The sequence below is a fragment of the Microcebus murinus genome, chromosome 13, assembly GCF_040939455.1.
Source record: "Microcebus murinus isolate Inina chromosome 13, M.murinus_Inina_mat1.0, whole genome shotgun sequence".
NCBI classification, from domain to species: Eukaryota; Metazoa; Chordata; class Mammalia; order Primates; family Cheirogaleidae; genus Microcebus; species Microcebus murinus.
In genome coordinates, this window is record NC_134116.1 from 59,729,034 (window position 1) to 59,753,997 (window position 24,964).

The following is a 24,964-nucleotide window of genomic DNA, read 5'->3' on the forward strand; positions in this document are numbered from 1 at the left end:
TGGGGCCTTGCCCAGACCCCTTCTCTAAAAGGAGGCGCCTTGAGAGTGTCTGGTCCGGTCCGACTTGTCTCTTGGGGCCAGACCTGGTCCGGGGGCGGCAGTGAGGGAGGCCGGGCGGCCAGGCCTGGAGCCTGGGCCGGGCCTGGCTGGGCCCCGCGCCCTCGGGCCCGGCGCGGCCGCGCCCCCGCCCCCCACGCGCTCACAAACACCGGGCCGCCCGAACCCTCCGCCCCGCCGCGTTCTGCCGCCGCCCGCCCGCCGCGACTCGCGGGGCCGCCCCAGCGGCTCGGCGCGCTGCGCTCCGGCCGGTCGGTGCGGGAGGACGCGCGGCCGCGCCTGCCTCGGTGGCCGCGCTGGGTAGGTAGCTGGGGGGACCGGAAGGATGGCGAGGAAGTCGGAGAGGGTTTCCTGAGATGAGAGATTACTTCCGTCCGGGCGCTGGCCTCTTTCTGGAGCCGGCTCGCGGGGGTCGGGGAGCGGGGTGCGCGGGGTTCGCGGCCGCGCCGTGCCACCTGCAGCGCCCGGGGCGGGCCGCGGGCCCTCGGCGGGGGCTAACGCGGGGGATCCTTACAGGTGGGAGCATTTCGGAGCGCCCAAGCCATGGTGGCCAAACAGCGGATCCGGATGGCTAATGAGAAGCACAGCAAAAACATCACCCAGAGGGGGAACGTAGCCAAAACCCTGGTAAGGCGGGGGCGGCGCCGGCCGGGCCGAGCGGGCAGCGCCGGGCGGGGGCGGGGCCGGGCGAGCGGGCCGCGTTGCAGGGACAGCCTCCCCTCCCCTCCCTCCCCTCCCTCCCCTCCCCTCCCCGCCCTGCTCCGCTCCGGGCGCCCGGCCCGCCCCCCGGGGCCTGCGGAGTGGGGGCCGAGAGCCGGCCCAGGGCGGCGCGGGCTTCTGGGCGCCCTCGTGGGCGGAGAGGGCGCTGGTTGGTCGCGGCCCCTCTGGGAGTGGCTGCCTGGACTACCGTGGAGGCGTGCAGGAGCCCCCCACCCCCCACCACAGGAGCGAATCCAGCCTTCTTGGTCCCTAGGAAAGACATCCTCAGGGGCAAATTAAGCCAACTGCGTGGCACAGGGCCTGGAACCTAATAGGTGCTAGGACGTTTGCTGAAAGAATGAATGAATGAATGGGTAAATGGAGACCACTTGTTATCTCCCCCTCGCTGACTCCACCCCTGTCCTCCCTCCCACACCACGCTTAGGTTTTCTTTCCAGCCCCTTTGTGATGATCTCCCTGGAGATGTTGAAAGGGCTCAAAGTGGGGAGTGGGAATCGGAGCCCATTCCCCTTTTTCCTCTTCTTTTCCAGTGAGGCCTTCCGCTGCCCCTGGGCTAAATCTAAGTGCAACGTTACTCTTCCCCCCATCCTGTGAGCTCAGGCTCATTCTGACGGTATTACTTTAGAGACCAGTTTGTTGCCAAGCGATCTGTGCCCCAGAACCGTAGATTAAAGCTTTACAAACTGGACTTTTAGGTAAAACCTGTGCCTATGCGCAGGGGTTTCTTTTAGCAAAAGCAGATTCTCTTCAACAAAAAATGCGAGGCCTGAGACTTTGGACATTCAAAGGCATGAGCTGGTTGGATGGGTTGTTGGGCAGAGTCAGCCTCCAAGTCTGTGAGCATAGGCGCCTGGGATCTATTATCCCATACAGTTAAGTGGAAATCCAGCTGAAGCTTGGGGTTTGGCTGAAAAAGCTTGCAGATTTGATCAAGCAATTCTTTGTAGCCAAAGAAATTATAATGGTTTGATTAACTGAGCAAAAAGCTGGATCTGTAATCATCATAGTGGAATTCTTGCAAAAACCAACCAGTATTATGGCAGAGAAACCTTAAGATCAAACTCAGCTCTATTCAGAGCTACATATACAGCTCCAGGCTTAAGTGATCCTTAAACTTCTCTCATTTAGCAATTAGGTCATTTAGTTCTTATAAGGCAGGAAAATGCCAATGTGCCATCAAATTGGAACCATTTTTTCATGTAGAACTATGTTTTCCCTATTTAGTTTTACCCAGGAAAAAAAAAATTGCTGCCCAAATTGACATTGAAAAACAATTTATAATGGTTGTTAAGGCACCCAGGTTTTTATATCCCTAGGAGATCAATTCTTCTTTCTCAAGGTATCAGACCTACTAGCTGACATAGTGAAAATGTCTAGTCGTGTGGGTCCTCTTAATGAACTAAAGAACCTGAGTTCAGTTGTCAGATCTCAGTTGACAACTTATCTAACTGCAAAAGTAACAGGAAAACAAGAGCTAATTTTCAGGCTGTTTTATCCATTAGGCTCCGTAGACTCAGTGTCTGCCACCTCTAGCTTTGCAAGACCACTAGAAAATATTTGGGACCTAAAACAAAAAGTATTGGCTCCAAAATAAGAAAAGAAAATGGAAAAAATTGGAAAACACTTTTTAAATATTTAGAAAATGTAACTAGTCACCTGCTATTCCAGTCAACTCAAATTTCGGAGCTATGTTTAAATTATATTTAATGTGCAGTATGAGTACACTTTAATAGGTTTTGATACACTATGAGGTGGGCCTTCCAAAAGTGCCTGGCGCCTATGAGGGTTTTTAAATGGCCCAACTGAATTTGTAATGAAAGGTTTCCAAATTAAGCCACAATAAATGTTTGCTTTGAATTGGTTGGAGGGGTTTTTGGTTAACTTTATTGTAAATGAATCAGAATCCAAAAAGAAAAATGAAATTCTCTTTCAAAAAGAAACTCTTTAAATTCTAAATCTAATTTTCCCAGTTGTAAGTCAAACATGATTATACTTTGATAGAAGTAACTTGCAAAAGATCACTTATTCAGGATGAAATTCAGTAAATGGAAACATATGTATAGATTCCAACTGAAAATTCAGACTAATGGTCCTTTAATTGTATGCAGATGCTTCAGTATTTCATTATTAGCTAACAACTTAAGGGTAAATCAATATTATTTTCCCAGATAGCATGTTAATCCAAGAAACAGAGAAATGGAATAATCATTTTGTGATTATACAGTAGTAACTTCTCCAGAATGAAGGGGAAACTTAAATTTCAGAGTTCCGAGTTACCCTGCTGGTATCTTACCACAGGGAAAACAATTCCCTGACATTTTGGAGCCTCAGAAAGCGGCAAACTCATGTTTGAAGTAAACTATGTTGTTTGCAGAATTGCTACTGCTTTACTTACCTTTCTCAGCAATAGAATCAAGTCTATGTGAATCGTTCCAGTGGGATTGTGCTGGGCACTCTTTCCAAAAAATGTAACCCAAAGCTGTCAAAAAAGGACATGTTGGTATTATGATCAGCCCAAGTCCCCAAATAATGTTGATTCACTGGAGAATGTCATTCAAAAGCCTTTTGTGTTATATACTCCAAGCTCTGTGTGCTGACAATCTGTTTTTCTGAAAATGAAAAAATAAAGGACTCCATTTGGTATCTGTACTAGGCCAATAATTCATTTATAGGTTTCTGAACTCACTTGTTGGCTTTGGTGAAAACTGAGCTAAAATGAATTTTTTATATGGCATTAATGGGACCACGGCAACAGAATTGGTTTCTGGGCAAGAATGACAAGTTGTTAGGAAGTAGGTGGTGGAAGCAGGTGGGAAGGGTAAATGTCACACTTTGCTCAGGTAACTTTATTTAATATCTGTTATTTACTTGATCTGAACTTGGCCTGACACAGTTATCTTATGTAATTATTTAAGATTGATTTTGTCCTTGTCTGGCCAAGAGCAGCCACTGATTCCCTTACAGTGGGACCAGCCGGCATTTAAGTGGTGGTAGATAAAAGCTTGTCAAGGACAGAGAAGTGAATGGTTTTAATCCTTACTCAAAGTCTACCTGCCATTGACACTTTAATCCATTCTTTTCTAGTAAGAGAAATGCTCATAACCCTACACCAATTAGGAAATATTAATAAAAAGACAACATCCTTCCTAGACCCTGTGTTTACTCTACCTGACCTTAAAAATCATATTTAATGGAACTTGTATGATTATTTGTTGTTCAATGAACATTTATTATCTCCTATATTTAAGTTTTGTGCCAGGCATTTCTATACATTGATTACATGAATGAGACATAGTCCCTACCCTTGTGGGGTCTGCAGTCTCATGGAGAGACAGATATCAAACACATTATCACAGGAATAAATATAGACCTACACACTGTGACAAATGCTATCAAGAAAAAGTACATGGCCATACAAGTGACAAGTGAACCCAAGTGAGGTCAAAAGGGGAAAGCTCTCTAAGAATGTAACAGGTAAGCTGAGAACTAAAGAATTTTGTTGACTTATCTATAATGGAATAAGAGGTTTTTTAGGCGAAAAGCCAATTTTTATTTACATGAGCCTAGAACTTAACTTGATTTTATATACAAATGCAACACATCATAGGTTTTGCAGTTTTAATGTATGATACATTTTACAGGAAAGCAACTGCAATGAAAATCCAAGGAAGATTGTACTATTTTATTGTTAGAAACTTTATTAAAACTTGCTCAACATTTCAGAAAATTATATCCTTGATGACAGTACCACTCTTTTTCTGGCTTTTTATTCATTTATTTTATTTTTAAAGACAGAGTCTTACTCTGTCACCCAGGCTGAAGTGCAGTGCACTGCAGCCTCAAACTCCTGGGCTCTAGGGATCCTTCTGAGTAGCTGGGACTACAGATACACGCCACCACACTCAGCTTTTTTTTTTTTTTTTTTTTACTTTTTGTAGAGACAGGGTCTTGCTATGTTGCCTAGGCTGATCTCGAACTCCTGACCTCAAGTGAGCCTCCCACCTTGGCTTCCCAAAGTGCTGGGATTATAGGTGTGAGCCACCACACCTGTCCACCACTCATTTTTTTGAAACACTAATATTATATACCTTCCGTCTGAATGTGTAGCTGTCATATGCATTTGGATATGAACATACTTTTTTTAGCCCATATTTTATAATGTCAAAAGTAATTTTAAAATGTCAACAACATTTAATTGAAATCTGAAATCAGGTTTTACAATTTCAACCACAAATAAACATCTGTCAGTATGGCTACTCTACCAACATGTTTTCCTTTTTGTGTGTATGTGAAAGCTCCTTAAATTATATTGAATACACACTGGTTTTTGCTCAAGCTCATGAGAAAATAATTAGTGAGTCCTTTGCTTTTTTTTCACTCTCTTTGTCCTCCCTTTTTATTTGAGAAATTCACTGGTTTTTTTATACATCTCTCAGAAAGTATTTGTTGTTGCATTGGTTGGTTTGGTTTTAAAAGGTCCAACCCCTACCTGCAAATAGACCTAGAGGTGTCGTGGTGGGTCATTCTTATTATGGCTGTGCTTTTGGTTTGAGAAGAGCAGGAGGTATGTAGGGCTGCATTTGTGCAGGTTCACCGGTGCTCTTCTGCTTCCCAGAGAATGCAGAGACTTCTCCCAAGTGCAAGCTTCATCAGAGCTTTTTTGCAAATTCTGCTCTACTCATATCCATTCATGGATGCTGTGGTGCTTCTGTTGTTCCAAGGATTTCCATTTTACTCACTTCCTAATTATTTTGGTATATAGAAGATTCTGAGAAAATGTCTGTGCTCCTCTGATCCTGCTTGGAATTCACAGATGCAGGAATTAAACAGGAATCTTCTCACGGAAAACTACCCAGGCTCTGCAAAAAAGCAGATCTAAATTTGAATCCCAGCTCTTGCTCAAGTTAACAAACTTTGAGCCTCAGTTTCTCAACTCCAAAATAGAAATAAGAATACTTGCCTTGCACAGAGTCGTGCATGCTGGAAATAATGGTTGTAGACTGCCTAGTCTAGTGCCTGACATAGAGCATGCGTTCAACAAATGGAAGCCATCATTACTGTCATTTGGCTCCAAAATCACTATATTGGTTTATGTCTTTATACCCTATCTGTCTCCCGAATATTTAAGAACACCAAGTTCATTCAGTTACAGAGGCATTAATAAAGTTATAAGGTTATTGATGGATTTTCACAAACTTATGTCAATTCTTTATAATTGACTTTATTCGTCTCTGTCTTGAGGGTTGAGGACAAGTCTGTCTCATTCTCAAATCCCTAGTACCATGCACGATGCCTGTAGTACTGAACCAATGTTTATTGAATCAATGAACCTAATCTTACTTTTCCCATTCCCTTTTAGAGGCCACAAGAAGAGAAATATCCTGTAGGACCATGGCTGTTGGCACTGTTTGTTTTTGTTGTCTGTGGCTCAGGTATGGGTGTTTCACTAAACTTATATCCCATGTTCTCCACTGTACTTCCAAAAACACACGTCTTGTTCACAAAGTAAATAGATGAAAAACACATTGGTCTGGAATTGAAGTTTATCACTGCCTTGAGCCTTAATCTGAATGGGTTTTGATTTAGTTTCTGTCCCAAATTTAGTTTATGTTCCAAAGAGTAGGGCAAAGTTGATACACTATCAAATCATAATCATAAAACGATTACACTGAGCAATTACATTGGCTGTCTACACTGTAGAGGTCAGTTAAGCCAGTGTGTGAAGACAGAGCCTAAAAAGGGCATTAGAACAGAAAGTGGAACACCTGTCTGTCTGAGATAAATCCACATTCCAGAGCAAGGGAGCGGCCTTATGCCTTTCCAGAGAAAGTTCTATGAACTTCTGGGTAGAACTGAGCCTTTGATCTGGGCCTGAAGGTCACCTGATACACCAGTTCAGAGAGCTTTACTTAAACACATGCGAACTCACGTACGCACAGGCACAGGTTGGTGAGCAAAGGCATCATGCAGTTGTTTCTAGGTACCTGCTGTTGTTGGGAGCCTTGGCATGGTCCCTGGTCCCCATGTATTGGGTGTCAGAAATACTAGTGAGTGGAGGCCACTTCTCCTAACTATGGGGAATGCCTGCAGGGTGCCAGTCCAACGTGGTCTCACTGTGGCAGAGGGCAGGGAAGGCAAGAAGTCCACATCTTCCTGCTCAGGCTTAGGCCTCCCCAGAAGACATCCTCTGCCCCAGTGACAAGAGAAGCCAATGACTAAAGATAGATCAGTTCCTTTGATCCTCAAGAGCTCACTCTTCCAAGGAAACAGAAGCTCTTAGAAAGGAGAAGGGATCCAAAGTGCTTGGCATTATTGTTGCTTGTGGCTCAAATATTTTGAAGATGATTTGGCATTCCAAGATGAGAAAATCTTCCACTCAAAGAAATAAAGCTCTACCTCATTCCCAAAGATGTGTTCTTGAAAGAAATCTTTTGCCCAATGTAGGAATTCCCTCATCACTATTTTTAACAGATGTTTGCCTAATCTCTGTTTGAGTACTTCTGAGGATGGGGTGCTCACTTCTTCAAAAACGCTATTCCATTTCTGTGTAGCTCTAATTCTATTGGAAGTGTCTCTCTTGTATTGAACTACACTGTGCCGTCTTCTCAGTAGTTCAGGTCTGGACTCCTAGCATAACACAGAATGGACTCATTATTTTCTGAGCATCTTGAATCTTCAGATATTTTAAACATGACTTCCTGGTGCTTTCTTCTGCAAATAAACTTTCCTAGTTCTTCCAACCTTGTCTCATTAAGATGTGGTTTCTAGACCCTTCTTCTGGATATGCTCAGTGTCTCCCTTAAAGTGTAGCACTTGCAACTGTAGCAGATGGTCTAGAAGTGGTGTGACCACCACAGAGGCAATAGGATTGTCACTGTCCTTGATTTCACCCACCACTCTGCTTTTGCTCATATGACCCAGGCTTGCAGTTGCTTTGAATAGTCGCACACATCCTTGACTCACATAGAGCTGGAGGCCAGCCAGGCCCCACCCAGCTCTTCCCCACTAAACTTCCTGCAGCCTCGGAGATGCATCTGCATGCCCCCTTATCCCAAGGTCTCCCTGTCCCCACTGCATATTGTTTTATTTTACTCATGGGCCTCATTTGCATTTGCAATTATTTACTTATTATCTATTTCCTTCCACCAGGATGTAAGCTCAGGGGAGGCAGTGTTTATTTTCCACTAAATTTGTAGATCCTAATATAGTATTTAGCACATGGTGAGTGCTCAGTATGGATGAATGGATGGATGGGTGGATAGATAAAGCCAGATATTCCCCATACGGTGATTACTAATTGACCTTACATGAGACCTCATATGAAGCTTCATGATTATTTCTATTAAAGTTTTATTGTTGGTTGTGAGTTAACTACAGTGTGTCTATAAAGTTTGAAAACATAGACAAACATATAAAATAAGTGGCTTACTTATAGTACATTATGATATACAATATGGGTCAGTGACATTACATGATATATTTATTCAGTGTACTGTCCTTCATTAGCAATGCACAGTTCAAAGCATTGTAGGAAGTTGCAATGAATATGCTACATTTTAATGCAACATCTCCATCAGTACCTACATATTCATCTGTGATGCATTGCCTCAGATGGTATGTCTCTGATTCTCACCCCAAACAAAATAAAGCAAAACAAATAAAACTGTGCCATTGGCATGCCACAGGAAAATCAAGAAAATCAACTTATACCAAAAAAGTTATCTATGTTTTCACACTTTCTGACCAGTCTGTAGATTGTTGGGTCTTGAACCTTGAGCTTTTGATCTAATTATCTTCTTTCTCAGCTTTATAGTCTCTGAAAGTATATTATTCCGCCAAGCCACTGAAAAAGTCTAGACTTAGAGAAGCCCACAGAACACAATTAGAGATATTCTCTTTCAGGTTGACCTTGAACCTCTAAGCAAAACTCATTCAAACACTGGTCATGTCTCTAGGGTCCCCCCTGTGCCTGGTGCAGAGCTGGACTTTGGAAATCCAGTCCCCGTGGAGAGTTTGCAGGCGCTGGGGGAGGCAGACGAGGAAGCTGTCAGTTGTAGCCAAGCCCCGTTGTAGCATCACTTCCATAGTGACCGCAGAGAGCTCAGAGTGCTTGGCGAGCATGGATAAGGGACTTCTAAATCATATTCGGTGGAAAAGAAAGTTTCCAAGAGGAGGTGCTGTTTGAACAACAAACAGGCAGACAGAGGGGATAAGGAAGGTAACTCCACATGAGGGAACACGGTGGCAAAGGCACAGAAGCTGCAGATAGCATGCCGGGCTACAAACTGTAAGGGGCTCAGAATGTCCACAGCCCGCTACGGGGATCTCGGGATCTCTGAGCCCAGGGCTCACGTGCCTGTGTTGTCAAGGGTCTGAATAGATACAGAGCCAATGATTGATTTGTTTTTGGCTTCAAGATACACGTCTGCCCCTGTCTGTAAAGTAAAAAGCCGATAGAGCCGTTATTTGGCCCGGCATCTATTTCTCAAATCCATGCTAGTTCTTAAAATTCATCTCTTCCTATCTGAACGGCTTAAAGAACTATATTATATGATTCTAAAACTAAATTTTGCCGGACTTACTGGTCCATACAGCAGAAACTATATCTTTCCTTCTTGCATAAATTGGGACATTTGCTGACGACCGTCTTTTGGAACTCTCCGGGTCTCAGTAGTTCAAGTACGCTGGCTCTGCTGTCCTCTCTGCAGTTTGTCTGGGGCCCGAGGATGTGAGCCTGCAGGGCTGGGAGACCTGGACAAAAGGGGCTGAGAGGACGCACCACTCATTGCTACATCACAGCCCCCTTCCTTTAGTGTCCAGGGCTCTTTTAATGATGCTGCTTTGAGTCTTTCCAGTCTGAAGATTATTTTGCTTTTATGGAGAGGTTAGACATCAGGCAGAAGTTGAATCATCTCACTTTCTCTATCCTCTGTTAATATGCTACCACGATCCCTGAGCAGTGGGCCTCCTCCCTTCTTCAATCATAACAAAAATAATGCAGCACCACTCTCTTTTTTTTTTTTTTTTTTTTGGCCAACTTTAGCATTTTTTTTGCAACCCTCAGCTCAAGTCAGGCACTGTTCTCACAGAAATGTGTCACTCTTCTCAGTTTGTCCTTGGGACTGTGCCCTCCCTTCTATCTTTGTACATGTCCTTTTCTAAACAGAACATGTCATGAAGAACACAATAGCTCCTTTAGATCTGTCCCTGTCCCCACCTCGCCGGGATTAGTCACAATTCGTTTCATCTCGAAGAGTCCACCATCCCTCCTGAGTTTCTCTCTCTCTTTTTAGGGTTCCGGGCCGTGAGCAGCTACCTACTCTCCACATCTAAAAGAATGTGATTTTCTCAAGGGTGGCTAGTGCACCAGGTGCTCTGCTGTAGGTATCAAGCCTTCTTGTAGCCGCTAGGATAGTTGAAGCCCTCCTCACTGGTCTGTCTGGCCCCTGTTCCAGATTGTAATCCAAAATAGGGAAGGTCCCCTACTTCTCCCATCTGCCTGACCGTCTGCAGTGAGCACACCTGCAGCCCATGACACCTGCACGTAAACCAGAGGGTCCCACCTCCTTCCTGTCCCTCTCTATTAGTTCTCTCTCCCTCCAGCAAGATGTACCCCTATGACAGGCCCAAGCTGCATTTAACCAAGTCCCAGTGAGACCTTGGTGGTCATCTGATCTTCTTTGAGTTCATGGGGTTGTTTACTCTTATTTTCTATATTTTTATACAGACACTAAAGAAAAAGGTGAAATCTTCTAATATTAGTGAAGACGCTGCTCGTTGGTCTGAATCTCTTGAAAGTCTCATTCGCTTTCATTACCTTGCTCTATTAACCCACTTTTCTCATTGACGATTGGTTGGGTGAAGTGCTGGCTTTAGAAACAGTGCCGGTGCACCCAGGGTGTATAAATACTCAGGCAGGCAGGTAGTAAGGAAAGTGCATTTTGTTTGTTTCTCTGGCTATATTCTAGGAAAGAATTTGGGCTGGTAAAACTTGCCATGTAAGTGTATGCCCATTAATTGGTCTCTCTGCACTCCATTTGATGTGGAAAAACAGGTTAACAAGCCTGTAAAGAGTCTACGGGACCCCTTGACTATGGGGAGACACATGTCACTGCGGTCACTCGAGCCATGCTTCTCAGCTTCTTTCCTGTGGCCTTCCTCATTCTCTGCACGTGCCTTTCATGCCTATGGTGCTGATAAGAGCGAGATAATGGAGAGGAAGGAAGAAGGACCGGGAGAGCAGTGAGGGGACAGTCCAGGCACCCAGAGACCCCTGGCACAAACACACACCCAGGGAAAATACCTCTCCCGTCACTGAGAAACCAGATGGGAGCCACGGACCTCCTGGAGACTGCCCCAGGCCTCCCGGATCCCAGTGCAGGCCAGCACTGCTCTGCCTGATGGCAGCCTCTAGTACATTCCGCATGGGAGAGGGAGTGTAGGGAGGCCATGTAAATACACCCTCGTTAGGGTAAGTCAGTTTCCACTTTCCATGTCTGCAAAAGGTCTCTTAGGACAGGGACTTCTTTAAAAAGTCACCAGTTGACAGTAATGGGATAAGAGGCCTCAGAGGGGGAGGGGACAGTGTTGGCATCTACCCAGCTGTGGGTTCAGAGCCTGGATTCGCTACTTGTCAGCTGAATGACCTTGGACAAGTAAGTTACTTTCTCTCTACTGATTTCCTTATCAAGAAAATAGGGCTGATAAGACGACCTCCAAGGTTGTCCTGACACTGAGTGGTTCTGGGGATCTAGGTGACAACCCCATAGCAAGTGCAAAACCTGCAGCCACTCTCACCACCTCCTCTGTCCTCGCAGCCCTCGTGGGAGGCAGTGCCCCCGTGGGACTGTCAGCCGTGCCGTGGGGCACCTCCGCTTCCACCCGCCTTTCAGGCTGGCATTCAATTGGCAGACTCAGCCTCTCACGTTGGTCTTAATCTGTCAGAAAGCCGCGGGCCCCACCTCTTTACTCCAGGGCTGGGTGTGAGCAATTGAAGTGATAACACTTGGGGGTGCCCGGGACTGTTTTGCCATTTGCATTGAAGTCTTCCCCACACAGGAAGGAGGAACTTCAACATGCAGACCAGAATCAATGAAGAGCGGCTTGTACTTCAAGTCGAATATCAGAAAAAGAAATGTCAGTTTTTTTTTTTTTTTTTTTTTGAGACAGAGTCTCACTTTTGTTGCCCAGGCTAGAGTGAGTGCCGTGGCGTCAGCCTAGCTCACAGCAACCTCAAACTCCTGGGCTCAAGCGATCCTCCTGCCTCCCAAGTAGCTGGGACTACAGGCATGTGCCACCATGCCCAGCTAATTTTTTTTTGTATATATATTTTTAGTTGGTCAATTAATTTCTTTCTATTTTTAGTAGAGACGGGGTCTCGCTCAGGATGGTTTCGAACTCCCAACCTCGAGCAATCCGCCCGCCACGGCCTCCCAGAGTGCTAGGATTACAGGCGTGAGCCACCGCGCCCGGCCGAAATGTCAGTTTTGTTTCCTTAAAGCAATCCACCGCTGTTTTGCTATAGACGTTTTCTTTGTATGATGCAAAAGCTTTGGGAACAGTGTATTCTTTTGAGACATGATATTATCCAATTAGAACATCTCAGGGCCCTATCTTGTTTTATTTCATTTTGTTTGATTTGGCAGCCATCTTGACTGATATTAATATTATATAGATTATGTGAGATATGGAACCCTTCAGACTATTATCCCAAATAGGCTAGAAACTTTTTTTTTTTTTTAAGACTGATCAAATGAAGCAGTGGGAGTGGAGTAGAAACTTCTTGTGCAAGCCATAGCCCGGATTTTGTTCTTTTTGAGCCTCTCTAACCAGCTGGATTCATCTCTACCTGATCTCCCAGGGCTCAGATCCACACTGAAGTCCAGGGGATTTAGGTGCCCCCTTTAGACACTTTGCTTTTTCTCTCTGCCCTTTTTATAAAAGCCTTATCTTCCCTTTCTGCAGGCAGTGGGGCCTCTCTCCAGATAAACAGCTCATCCTGGCTCTGCCAGTCCCGGGTTTTGAAACCTGCTTCTTTGAAGAACTGTTTGCTAGCTTCTGAAGAGTGTTTGTTTTTTATCTCAAGGCTCAGAGACAACTGTGGTCCGGAGTGTGTGTCTGAGACTGTTTCCCCACAAGGATGCTGTCACGTAGATACGCCAACTATCTTCACAAGACACTCGCAGGCGCGGTGTGCGTCCCCAGGCCATTAATGGACCTAGTCTCTGCTGCTCATGCTCATCCCTGGGTTTTGCCTCTCTCTTTTGTCATCAGCTCCTTAAAAAGTCTTATTAAAAAAAAAAAAGCCTTATTGAGAAGGATTCTCAGGCTACACCAAGGCCCAATGGGAAAGTGTGCTGCAGTTGATTAGTGATGTCTGTCCTGAGCACGGTGTGGTCGGCGTGGCCATGTCCTCATATTTGCTACCCTGGCCTAAACTTTTTATAATGTTAGTGCTATGGTGTTCACAGGACTACTGTTAAGAATTTTCTATTTTCCTCTTCGATCAGATGTCTTCTGGACTTGGTAAAATGAGGTCTTTTCCTTAATATGCTAGCTCAGACAATTTTGTTGTTGACAGTCAGCATATACATGTTTCTTGTGGTCTCATAGTATTATTTACTTCTTCTGAGTCCTGGTTATGATACTGTACGTTGCCAGGAAACAGCCATCTGAAACAGTGCTCTTTGTAACGTGGTTGTACCCTTCATCCTTCAGCCACGGTTTCAACGGAGATGTGTGGAGTCACCATTTAATTCCCGTCATCCCTTGATTCTTAGAAAGAAACTCTTAAATACCAGCCACGCCTCAGTTCCCTCCCTCAGACTGTGTCCTCCTCATGCATTCCTAATTTCCATTTCATTTCTCTCTCTCTCTCTCTGGCCAGCTCTGATATTCATTTCCTAATTAGAGATTATATGAGAATTTCAGTGGTTACTGAAGCCTGGATATTCCTGAAACTGAAAAGAATTTCCATCAAAGGGAAACCTCTAGAGTAATAGGATTAACTAGTGACTGCTGTTTTCTTCATAATTTTCTATATTTTCCAAATTTGTCAATACATATATATTACTTTTATAATCAGAAAAATATTGTGTGTTTTCAGAACAAAAAAATCTAGACTAGTGGTGTTTTAGCCTTTTTTCTTTTGTAAAGCTGCAGAACTCTTTGTTCAAGTCAGAGGGAAACAAATGAAAGAGCAGCTGTTCTGGTTGAAGTGGGGTATGTGTGTGTGTGTTTCTGTGTTTGTGTATGTTTGTATATGTGTATGTGTGTGTATATATGAGTGTGTTTGTATATGCATGTGTGTGCATGTCTGTGTGTGTGCGTGTCTGTGTATGTATGTGCATGTGTGTGTGTGTGTGTGTGTGTGTGTGTAGGGCGTACCTCCCTGTGTTGCTAAATAACCCGACTTTCTTGTCTGGGCAGTCTTTGCCTATCACATAGGAAATCGTGCCTGGCCCAGAGCTGCCCTCTGCTATTACAGAGTCAATGCCTTTCAGCAAAGGGCCCGCCAGGTCTATCTGGCACCAGCCCTTGTGAGTAGCTCCACCGTTTCTGGGCAGGGACATTCCTTTTGTCTGTCAGTTAACAGACTGTACTTTTCTCCCGTATTCTCCAGGGACTCTGCCCGCAGGAGGGTGAGGGATGGGAGAAAGAGAGATCATGTCACAGATAGTTACTTTTTCAGGACAGCCTTTTTGGAACAGATTGTGATTCTCTGAGAGGTCCTTGGCAGGACCTGAACTCCTGCCGCCCGGAGCCTCGTGTTTCAGATGGTCCAACTGTCTCCTGTGGGGACGCTCTGAAGGCCTCTCCATTTCTGGAAGGACCACTCTCCCACATTCCCTAAAACCGGCTGTTTCGTTAAGGATCGTGTGGAAGAGGGAAGGTACTAAGTCATGCATGTGCCAGGGACACAGGGGAGGCCAAAGCGCCACACCTCTTGGTGCTCCTGCCCCCCACTCCCTGTGTGGCCCTTGTGTGGCCACCAGTCTTGTGGTGAACTGTCTTTGAGCCTAAAGGTTAAGGAGCCAGAATGGAGCCTTTTGTAACAGCTAAGAAACTCTCCTCTGTGAACTACTAGCTGCTCTCTGCAATCTTCCAGGAACACAAGATTTGAGGAAGGTCTGTATTTGGGGGCGTGTTGGTTGAAAGCCACCAAATTAGCATGGCCAGATGTCACAGGGGGGCAGTTAACACGGTTGCTAAGAGCTCTAACTTCAGGGCCAGATTCCCTGGATTTGAAACCACCTACTGGCTGTGCCGCCCTGTCCAAGTTATTATAACACGACACCCACTCTAAGCATCAGCTCTCCCATTCTTAAAGAGGATGGATGGTGCTGGTACCTCACTCCTGGGAGCCTGTCGATCCTCAGGATTAGCTGAGACTATGCATGTGAACCGTTTTGTGGAGTCCTGGTAATGGTTTGATATGTGTGTGCTGTTGCTATAATTATGTCTGTGGTCTTGCTCACATGGCTGCCTCATCTCTCCACCTTCCTGGGAAGGTTCGGACCAAAGTTCTAAATGCTTACGAGGAAAGACAGATAAAATGTTGCCCCATTTGGTGGCTTTGCTTTGTAATGGTGAGTAAACTGGTAGTGAGGGAGCAAAGCTCTGAGATACTGAGGACCCTGCATGCACCAAGACCAGCTGCCACCTGGGCAAGCAGAAGACAGGGTTTGTAAGCCAGCAGGTCACTGGTGTCACCTCTACAAGGACAATTGGAACCCTTTCTCCACCTCTAGAAAGACCTATTTATAAACTTGCCTGGGGGGGGGTGAGCAAGATCTGTTCATAGAACTATTTTGGCTACCATTTCTTGAGGACCAACTTATTTTAATGCTGGGCCTTATCCATACATATCCTCTTCTACTCACACAATCCCTACAAAGATGCAATTATATTCATTTCTCCAGATCACAAAACTGAGGCTCTTAGAGGAAATCTGTCAATGGCCCATAGCTAAAAAGTGAGAGAGCTAGTGCCCAAACCTAGTCCTTTGAGACTCCAAAACCCACCTGCTTTCTAGCACCCAGAATTCCTTTTCTCTTACTATTTCCCTAAAAGTACTATGGAGCAATAGTTTTCCACCAACTTTAGGCCTTTAGCATAGGGCTATGTATTGAAAAGAGCTCCTATTAAAACATCCTGTTTTTCTGTCAGAAAAGGTGAGTTTTCCAGACGTTCCAGATGTACAGCCATCCCGGGTCTTGACCCAACCACAAGCTGCCTCTCAATTGGGCCACCAGTGCCCCACTCACCTCACTCTTTTCTGGACACTTGCTCCAGGGCAGACGTGAATCGGCCATGCTCGCAGGTCAACTGCATAAACACTGGCCTTTCCTGGAGACTGCCAGAACTATCTCGAAACTGTGACACCCAGAGGGGTCACTGCCCCCCACGCCCTGAGACTGGCAAGTGGGATGTCTGAGGAACCGGACGGCCGTGCACCTGCTCTGGAGCTCCTTCCTCGGGATCTGAGATGGACAGGCTGGAGAAGACATCTCATCACCCATCAGCTCCCTCAAGGTGACCTTGGCCTCCCTTGCTATGGGCCACCCTCTGCCCTGGGCCCTGGTGGAGCACGCGGGACTGTGTGCAGGCTCTAACTCAGAAGAGTGCTTCTGCTTTTTTAATGCGGATAGGAGGCCTCCCGTTCTTTGCTAATAACACCTGGTTGTTAACAGCATCTTCTTGCCCTCGCCTGTCTCTAGCATCTCTCTCTTTCCCTCCCTTCCATCTCTGGAGAAGCTATCAGAAAACCATATCTTGCCTTTGACTTCCTTTGTGCTGATTCTACTTGCGTACTGATCCACCTTGCAATGCCTTATCTCCTAATGTTTCAACTTGTTGCTCAGGGGGCCCATACTTTTTCATTTTTTTAATGAAAAATAATCAAAGTTTTATGATTTCTAGGGTTGTCTTCTCCTCCTAAAGGATATTCATTCCTGTGGCCTGTCTTAATCTGTCTTCTTGCAACTCCCTTGATCTCTCTTATCATCAACTATTTATTTTCAATAAAAGTTGCTTCATGAAGCTTCCTACTATCTGTCCAGGTTCCAGCTTTTTGACAGTGTCCTACCGGACCCACTTGTCGTGTCACCCGCTGCCCTTCTGGCATTCCCTCTTAGCTGGGGTGGGCCAGTCCCCAGAGTGAGAGTCAGTTGGGGTAACCCAGTTTCAGGCCTTTAGGAGTTCACGGTCTGTCTTGACTTAATGCTCCTCCTTTGAGGCCTAAGCCCTTGGGACATTTGGATCTAAAAGTAGTCATTTGTTTCACAAAGTAGTCAGTTGAGGTTCTTAAAATGTATTTTCCTCTGTGCTCTTTGAAATCATTCACCTTACAGTCATTCAGTAAATATTTACAGAGGATCTATTTAATACTTTGTGCCATACCTGGTCCCTATTCTCCTAGAGCTTACAGTCCAGTGGGAAAGAGAGATGAGTTGATCAAGCACCCACACTAAAGCATGTCAATTTCAGGCTTGAACGTGTTTGAAGGAGAGGCACACGGGCTGTGAAAGTGTGTAGTGCTCTTGGGCAAGTGGTTCTCAAAGTGTGGTTCCCAGACCAGCAATATTAACATCACCGGTGAACCTGTTAGAAACACAATTGTCAGTCCCTACCTGAGAAACTCAAGAGGGGAGGGGTATCCAGCATCTGGGTTTTAACACATCCCAGGGAGACAGTGATGCACTCTCAGGTTTGAGAACCTCTGTTCCAGGTGGTCAAAGAAGGCTTCTCTGAAGAAATCACTTTAGGGTTAGGAAGGAAGTTGGGGAACAGGGTGGGGTAGAGGAGGAATTATTTCAGACAGAAAGAATGGCATGCGTAAAAGCCCCGTAGTCAGAACAGGGAGCTTTTGAAGACCTAATGGAGTACCCTAAGCCAGGGAAGAGCGATGCAAGATGCATCTGACCGGTGCCCATGGGCTGGAATAGGCAGGTGATGGAGACCTCGTAGGACTGGGCCATAGGAAGTTTCTGATGTGCTTTAAACACAGAGGTGACATCATATTATTTGCTTTTATTTAAAGGATAATTCTAGCTGTAGTGTAGAGAAAGGATTGAAGAAAAGCAAGAGTAGAGGTCCTTGCAGGGGCTTGCGGAAGGGCAATAGTAACTTGAACAAGGGTGTTCTGGGGGGCTGGAAGGAAGGATGCACAGTCCCAGGATTCTTAGGGCAAATCCACAGGTCTTGTTCATCGAGTGGAGGTCGGGGGGACTCTGGTGTTTTGGGTTTACGTGCAAGGTGGAGGGTAGCGAGCCAGTCTTGGCAATGGAAAGGGATATGAGAAGGTCCTGTCGAGACTGAGTGACTTTGAGCCACTCAAGTGTAGATAGCAGGCAGGTGGGGGAAGGCACGCTGGAGCGCAGAGAAGTCAGGGCTGGAGATGCATTTGTCACCATCGGCAGCTAAGCGGCAATTGAATCTGTGGGCGAGGATGAGTCACCTTCAGAGAAAGAATGGAATGAAGGGAAGAAAGCCCGTGAGGCTCACTGAGCAACTTCAACACTCGTGTCTAATGGTCGGGTGAAGGATGATGACCCCATCAAACAAGCGGAGAGGAAACAGTCAGGGAGAAGGAGAAAATCTAGAAACTAGGAGACTTCGTGTCACAGAGGCCAGGGGAAGAGTTTCCCCAGGGAGTGCTCAGCGGGTGGGTGGGGAGGAGGCAGGAGGCTCGGGAGGCAGAAGAACACAACAGTTGTCCTGAGACACACAAAGGTCATTCCCGACTTCAGCAAAAGATGTCTCAGCAGAAGAAGCCGGTAGAAGCCAGAATGAGGCAGATATAAGCAGGACTAGCAGGTAAGAAAGTGGAGAAAGTGAGTGTGGACAGCTCTTTAGACCTGCTGGTGAGGAGGAAGACAGGGCCAGGAGTCGCAGCGTCAGGTGATGGCCCCTGTTTGTGTAACTTGGCAATGGCCCTGCGAGCCTGTTAGAGCCTGAGGACTTCACTGAAAGGGGACATTGAAAAAAAAGCAAAATGTGACCCAGCACAGGTGGAGAACCTGCAGCTTCGGGGCCACACGTGGCCTTCTGGATCCTTGAGTGTGGTCTTTTGACTGAACCCACATTTTACAGGGCAAATCCTTTGAATAAAGGACCTGGAGGGCCAACCTGTGGCCTTGAGGCCGCAGGTTCCTAAACACAGGCGGGAGGGGGCCCAGGCCTGTCTGTTCTGGCAGGTCCTGTGCTGGCTTGGACTTTTCCAAACCTCCACGACCTGCCCTGCCCAGGGCCCGCTCCCCCAGCCCGGGGTGCCTGCCGCCCGCCCTTTCCCGGCACCCCTGCCCACCGCCTGCCTGCCCGCAGCCCTCTCGGCTGTTTTCTCAGCTTTGTTCACCCACTGTTAAGTTATTAACTTGTCAGGGTCTAGACTCCCCGCTTCCTTTCCCTCTTTGAACTCCCTGTTGGCTCTCTTCCCGCTCGCCCTGTCGGAAAGTCAGCATTCGCAAGGCCGGGCCGCGCTGCGGGTCAGTGTTGGCAGGCACACAGAATCACAGCTCAGAATCTAGCTATAAACTGTGCAAGGCTTCTTAAAGACATTGATACAACTGAAAAGGAAATAAACACAATCCTCTCACCATTATCTTAGACGTGGATGCAAACGGTGAATTTAAAATAGATTTTATTCAAAGTAATTTCTCCAAGAGGGTTCAGTGTTAAGGGGTCACGTGTAAACCTGTTAGGGACCATCAGATTCTTACATGTTAATTCATGGATTCACTTAGGATCCAGAATGATCTTTAATTGGTTTTTAAAGTGGACTCAAAGCACTAGGTAAACTGTTTTCATGTAAGTGTTGCTAATCTGAGACACGCAAATTTTGTCAGATTCTTTAGGGAGATTTGCAGCAGTTCCTTAAAAAGAAATGAGTGGTTTTTATCATTACATAAAACTGTCAAAGTCGTAAATTAACTTAATACAGGTATGACAGAGGGAAATACAGACTGTTTCCTATTTGTTGACCTGTTTCCCTCTGATCTAAGGGCCAGGGTAAGTGAGAAGTGATGTTTTTGAGCATCTACTTATTATCATATTTATTCCTTGCCATCCTTGAGGTACTTACTATCTACAATTTTATCAATTAGAGCGGGGCTCAGAACTGAGTAGTAATTTCCAAAGTTCACACCTTTGTAGGGTGGTAGATAGTACAAGTGCTGGTCTTCACGCTCAGCCTCGGAGAAGCAGCAGCCACTGTTGTAGTCACAGTGATGACAGCGGTAGCTCCCGGGTGTCGAATTCTCAACATCTGAGCACCCTTCCTATACGTCATATGGCTTAATCCCGTGACAGCCCTGCAAGGACCACGATCCTCATTTTACAGAACAGGAAACAGCCTCAGAGAGGGTAAATTATTCCCAGCTATTCAGTGATGAGCTGGGATTCAACCCAGTTCCATCTGACCCTAAGATTCTGCTCTAAAGTCGGCCTGTTTTGTTAAGATTGGGGATGGTTCCCTCATTCCAAGAACGAAGTGTGAGGCATGGAAGCTGTAAAATATCTTTTGCCTAATGTTGAATATGCAGCTGCCTCCTGGCCTTCCTATTGAGCCAGAATACAGAATGCCTACATTTTTGCTCCTTGTCGGTCTTGGTAGGGGAGGACAGAAATGTCAGCTGTATCTACGAGCTTATAAATTTTGGTAGCATACTTTCTCTTCCATCTAGCAACTGCCCTTGTCATGACCCACCCAAGAACCCCAAACGAGCCAAGAAAACCTCTGAGCACAGCCAGGATTAAATAGCACGCGTTGTTGAACGAAGTCCTTCACTGCATCTGCAGAGGAGTCCCTCAGACACGCACGGAACAGATTGACTCGGATTCGACTCGTAATTCTAACAGTCTGTTTCCAGCTCAGTCTACAGCAACAAAATCAGACAGGGCCCACTGCAGACAGGTGTAGTACCACTAGAGATGCAGCAGAGGTGAGAAGAGATTTGACAAAAAACAACAAGAAGCAGAAAGGAAAGCCCAGGTACAGCTGACCAGAGCTGTCTGGGGTCAGGTGGGACATATGCGTCCTCTGTGGCAATGCCACAGCAAGCCTCAGCAGTCACTGTTGTTCCTTATGGCGACACTGAGCACTCATGAAAGGTAACATTAGATCATGTTTGGTATCTCCAGTTTAGGAAGGCAGTGATGATGTGTACAGTGTTGTTTGTTTGTTTTTAAGGGGGGGAGCCCAAAGTGCACTAGTGCTTTGTCTACCCTTAAAATCCAGCTTTCCAAGAAAGATTCCTCAGGGCCCTGTGTGATATTTCTCCCTGAAGCACAGTGCCTGGTATGTAGGGCGTTGTCGCTAATGTTAGATGATGAGATATTGAGTGACTTTTTTTTCCTGAGGATTCCAGATATAGTCCAGGGTGACTCCATGGAGGAGAGAAGGGGTAAGACCCCCGAGAGCTCAGCATGTATTCTGTTACGCATGTGATTAAATGAGATGATACCATGCCTCCCTTCCAAAACAAAATCACTCGGTACATGGTAGTTAATCTTATCAGCCTTATCATGGCCTTTGCCAATATTGACCAACCGTTGCTCCTTGGGGAAGATATAAAAGAAGTCAGAGCCTTCCTCTGCTGGGCCACATTTGAAGCCCGTGGTGACCAGGCTGGGAGCTACTAACCAGCCGTCGTCAGCGCGGGCAGGGGTCCTGGGAGTTCTCTGTGGGCTTACAGCTCTCCACCCCTTGACGAGCCCAGGCAGTAAAGACTGAGCCCTGAATAAATCAGCCCTGTGTCCAGGAGAGACAGCACATTCCAGAGAGTTGCAGGCGGCTGCAGGATCCACGTGCGTCCTGGGGGGCCTGCTCTGAGCACCTGGCCTGCCTTCCCAGCACAGGGCTGGCGGTTTTACAGGTCACAGGCATTTTGAAAAGGCAGACTCGCTGACCTGTTTAACGAGTGCAGTTTCTGCACGAAAGCCCATCTCCCTCTCTCTGGCAGGCAGACGCAGAACATTTGCTAGGGAAGGGGCCAAATCTCTCAGTGCCAGAGGGATTTCTGGCCCTAACTGCTGGTGGAATTAGCAGGAGTTATCTATAAATCCCTGAGGCATCCATCAGCAGACAGAGCAAGGCTGCCTCTTTAAAGAAGTTCACTGACCTCTTGTTAACTTAACTCCTTGTTAGGAAATATCTAATCAGCTGCGAGCTGGGGCATCAGGGCCCAGGGGTCGCAGAAGCCAGGCTCGCTGTGGGCTGGGCTTCCAGCTGTGTGCTGTCTGGTGTCTGCCCTGACTGTTTTGTTTTCCTCTTGCAGCTATCTTTCAGATCATTCAGAGCATAAGGATGGGCATGTGAGGAGGCCGGGGAAGGCTTTGATTCAGCCGGTACCTGCAGGAAGCAAAAAGGCGGCAAGGAATAGAAAAAAGGCTCACTCAGTCGTTCCCTGATCACTTCATCTTGGATGTCAGACCAAATTGCCTTCTCACGGGACATCTTGGTGCATCCGGGTCCTCAAGCGGAAAGGACATTTTGCTTTTCTGTTGGCCGGATGGGTAGCGGCGTGGGTCATCCACGACAGTGCCGTCCTTTTGGTTTCCCCTTGGTTCACTAATGTATGCATGTGGCCCTCTGAACGATCGCTGGTTTACTTTCTACAGATACAGTCTCTTCTCTACTGGGAATTGGTTTTACAAATAAATGTCTTCGTTCAACCTTATACGCTTGTGTGTGACAGTGAGAAAGCCGAAGTGAAGAAAATAGCAGAATAGCTCAAGCGAGGTTGAGGCAGGTGGGGGAGCCTGGTTCGGCATCTGGAAAAGGGCGGGAATCTGAGGCCGGGGACCGCAGCTAAATCCACCTGGCAGGTCCCTGGCCTCAAGGTCAGAGAAGCCCTGGGTGCTCTAATGACCTTGGGTTTTCTACACTTTTGACTCTTCTTTTACACATATGTGTTTGTCTTGTTTTGTTTTTGCTCTCTTTCAGTCCAGAAAAGGCACACACAATGTGTGTGAAGGTCTGATTAGTCGGTATCTCCCCTGTGGTCCCGCCTTGGGGCTTCCACAGAGCAGAGGTCCCAGGCCCAACCTCGGCCACCACCCGAGGGCTCTGGGCAGAGTGGGAGCCCTGTATCCTTGGGGATGGGTGGGGAGGTTGGCCATCAGGATGGGGCCGAGGCCCTCCTTTCCTTGGCCAGCCTTCCTACAGCCTCTCACAGTGTGCTGTCACCAAAGGAAGTTACAGTGACAGCCACAGCATGGCGGGCAGGGGTAGACATGGACACCCTGCAGCTTTAAGCATGGCTTTTTTGTTTGTTTGTTTTAATTCCATCTTTGCATTGAGCATTTTTTTTTCATTCCTTGACTTTGTGAGAGCTTCAAAAAGGGGAGTGGAGAAGTGGCCAGACCTCTCTGGACGGCGTTAGGGTTTGATTGTAAGTGGCACCATTTGACTTAAGGGGCTTTCTGTGCACTGGAGTTTTTCACCCTAGACCCTTCGGTGATGTTCTTTAATGCTTACTTTTCTCCCACCCTTTGGGAATTCCCCTCCAAAAGCACCCCTCTGCCCTCCTCCTGCTTCCTCCCCACTGCTCCAAAGTTAGCAGCCCCCAGCCCCTCCCAAGGTGGCAGAAGACATTCCCTGCCCACTCAAGGGCAGCACACAATACATGCTCTGCGAGCTCATCCCCTCATCCTGTTGGCCTGTCGTCATCTTCTAAGTCACCGATGAGAGCAGTGTGCAGTGAAAGATCAGTCCCCAAGGCTCCTGCCCAGGGCCCAGGAGCCCTGCTGTCTGCCAAGAGGCAGAAGAAAGTCCCCTTCAGGATACCCGGTCTGTGCTCCCACACACACCCTGACCCCCCAGCTTGCCTACGCGTGATTAGAATGCAGGCCTCCTCTTCCTCCCCTAATGCCAATAAAAGCACACCCACCAAACCACTATAAAGGCCATCACCCGGCTTGAGCTTTGTTGAGACAGTATGTTTTGTTCCCTAATTTTGCCTTTCCTGTAGGGCAGCTATCCCCATCTCAAGGAAAGTGAAACTGAAACCTGGCCAGAGTGGCTCTGGATAGCCCCAGCTTATTCCCAGGTAGCGGACCTGGTGGCTGAGTTGGCTGCATGCCATCAGCTGCCAAGGTTGATCTCCTCTCCCTGGGCTCTGCAAGTATCCATAAATTGGTTCTCTGTTAGTGTCCAGGTAGCCTCCCTCAAGTACTCATAGATGGCAGTCTGCCCTCCCAGGTGACTTCTTCCTCAGTCGTCTGCAAGCAGAGATGAGAGCTAAGTTAGGGGCATCATTGCCGCATGCCGTACAGCAGAGACTACAGCATTTTCCCTGTGACAACCCAACGCACGACGCACCCCCCAAAGCAAGAGTTACAGAACGACACAAGTGTTATTTCTCACCACACGTGACACACTCTCATATTTTATTGTCTACTTGTTTTTAGTACTGGTTTCATAACCCATGACTAGGCTTCAACACTGCTCTTCAGAAGAAAACCAAGCCCTTACTAGGGGACAGGTGGGCAGGGCTCACAAGGCAAGAAAGTTGGAACACACTTCGCATCCTGGTGAGAACCTGAAGTCCCCGTTGCAGTCACGGCCAATCAGGAACTCCGATGGCACTTGATAAGGGACTTCTTTTGGGATTTAAGGGTCATTGGCAGGTTCTGCAGAGGAAGCTGGTGGCCCAGGTGAGCCTGTGGATCTAGCACCACCTTGAATCCACTGAAACTCTGAAATAAATATCAGGTTACATTTGTCAGCGTTCACTGGCTGGGAGTCACAATCACTTAGATGGCAGTGGGGAGTTCTCCAAAGTAGGAACCCACCCCAAGCCTGCTACAAATCAAACTCTCCGGGGAAAACGTGCATGCATGTGCATTTTGCATATGTATTTTTTTAAAAGATGCTCAGATGATTCTGATACTGCCTAGCCACCAGTGAGCATTTGGGAACCGATTCGCCACCAGACTTAGTTTAATTAAACCAAAGCAGAGACCCAGAGGCAATGCCCCACACCTATCACTGCACTCGTTCTGAGCCGGAGCTTCTCCCTTCTTTGACGTCCTGAAGCATGTTGGGGGCTCCGCAGGGCTCGGGGACACGACCACTCTTCCTGGGAGGGCCAGTGCCCAGTGCATGTGCTCCCTGAACTCACAGGAAACGCCCTCAGACATGGGGGCTGCACTTCGTTACAAGACCATTCACATCCTATCCAGACAC

At 46.8% G+C, this 24,964-nt stretch overlaps 1 protein-coding gene across 2 annotated transcripts; it reads left to right on the top strand.

Annotated features, from left to right (window-relative positions):
* Positions 1-201: 201 nt before the first annotated feature.
* Positions 202-22,454, top strand: SERP2 (stress associated endoplasmic reticulum protein family member 2). 2 transcript variants are annotated; one of them, XR_002225036.2, is made up of 5 exons: positions 202-357; positions 574-684; positions 6,137-6,209; positions 16,072-16,311; positions 22,053-22,454. XR_002225036.2 is itself a non-coding variant. In XM_020290363.2 (4 exons), exons 2-4 carry the CDS (start codon positions 601-603, stop codon positions 22,091-22,093), a joined length of 198 nt encoding a protein of 65 aa, XP_020145952.1. In that variant the 5' UTR covers positions 204-357; positions 574-600; the 3' UTR covers positions 22,094-22,454. The 2 variants fall into 2 exon arrangements, 1 of the variants encoding a protein (XP_020145952.1); XM_020290363.2 differs by lacking the exon at positions 16,072-16,311 and having other exon boundaries at positions 204-357.
* Positions 22,455-24,964: the final 2,510 nt, after the last annotated feature.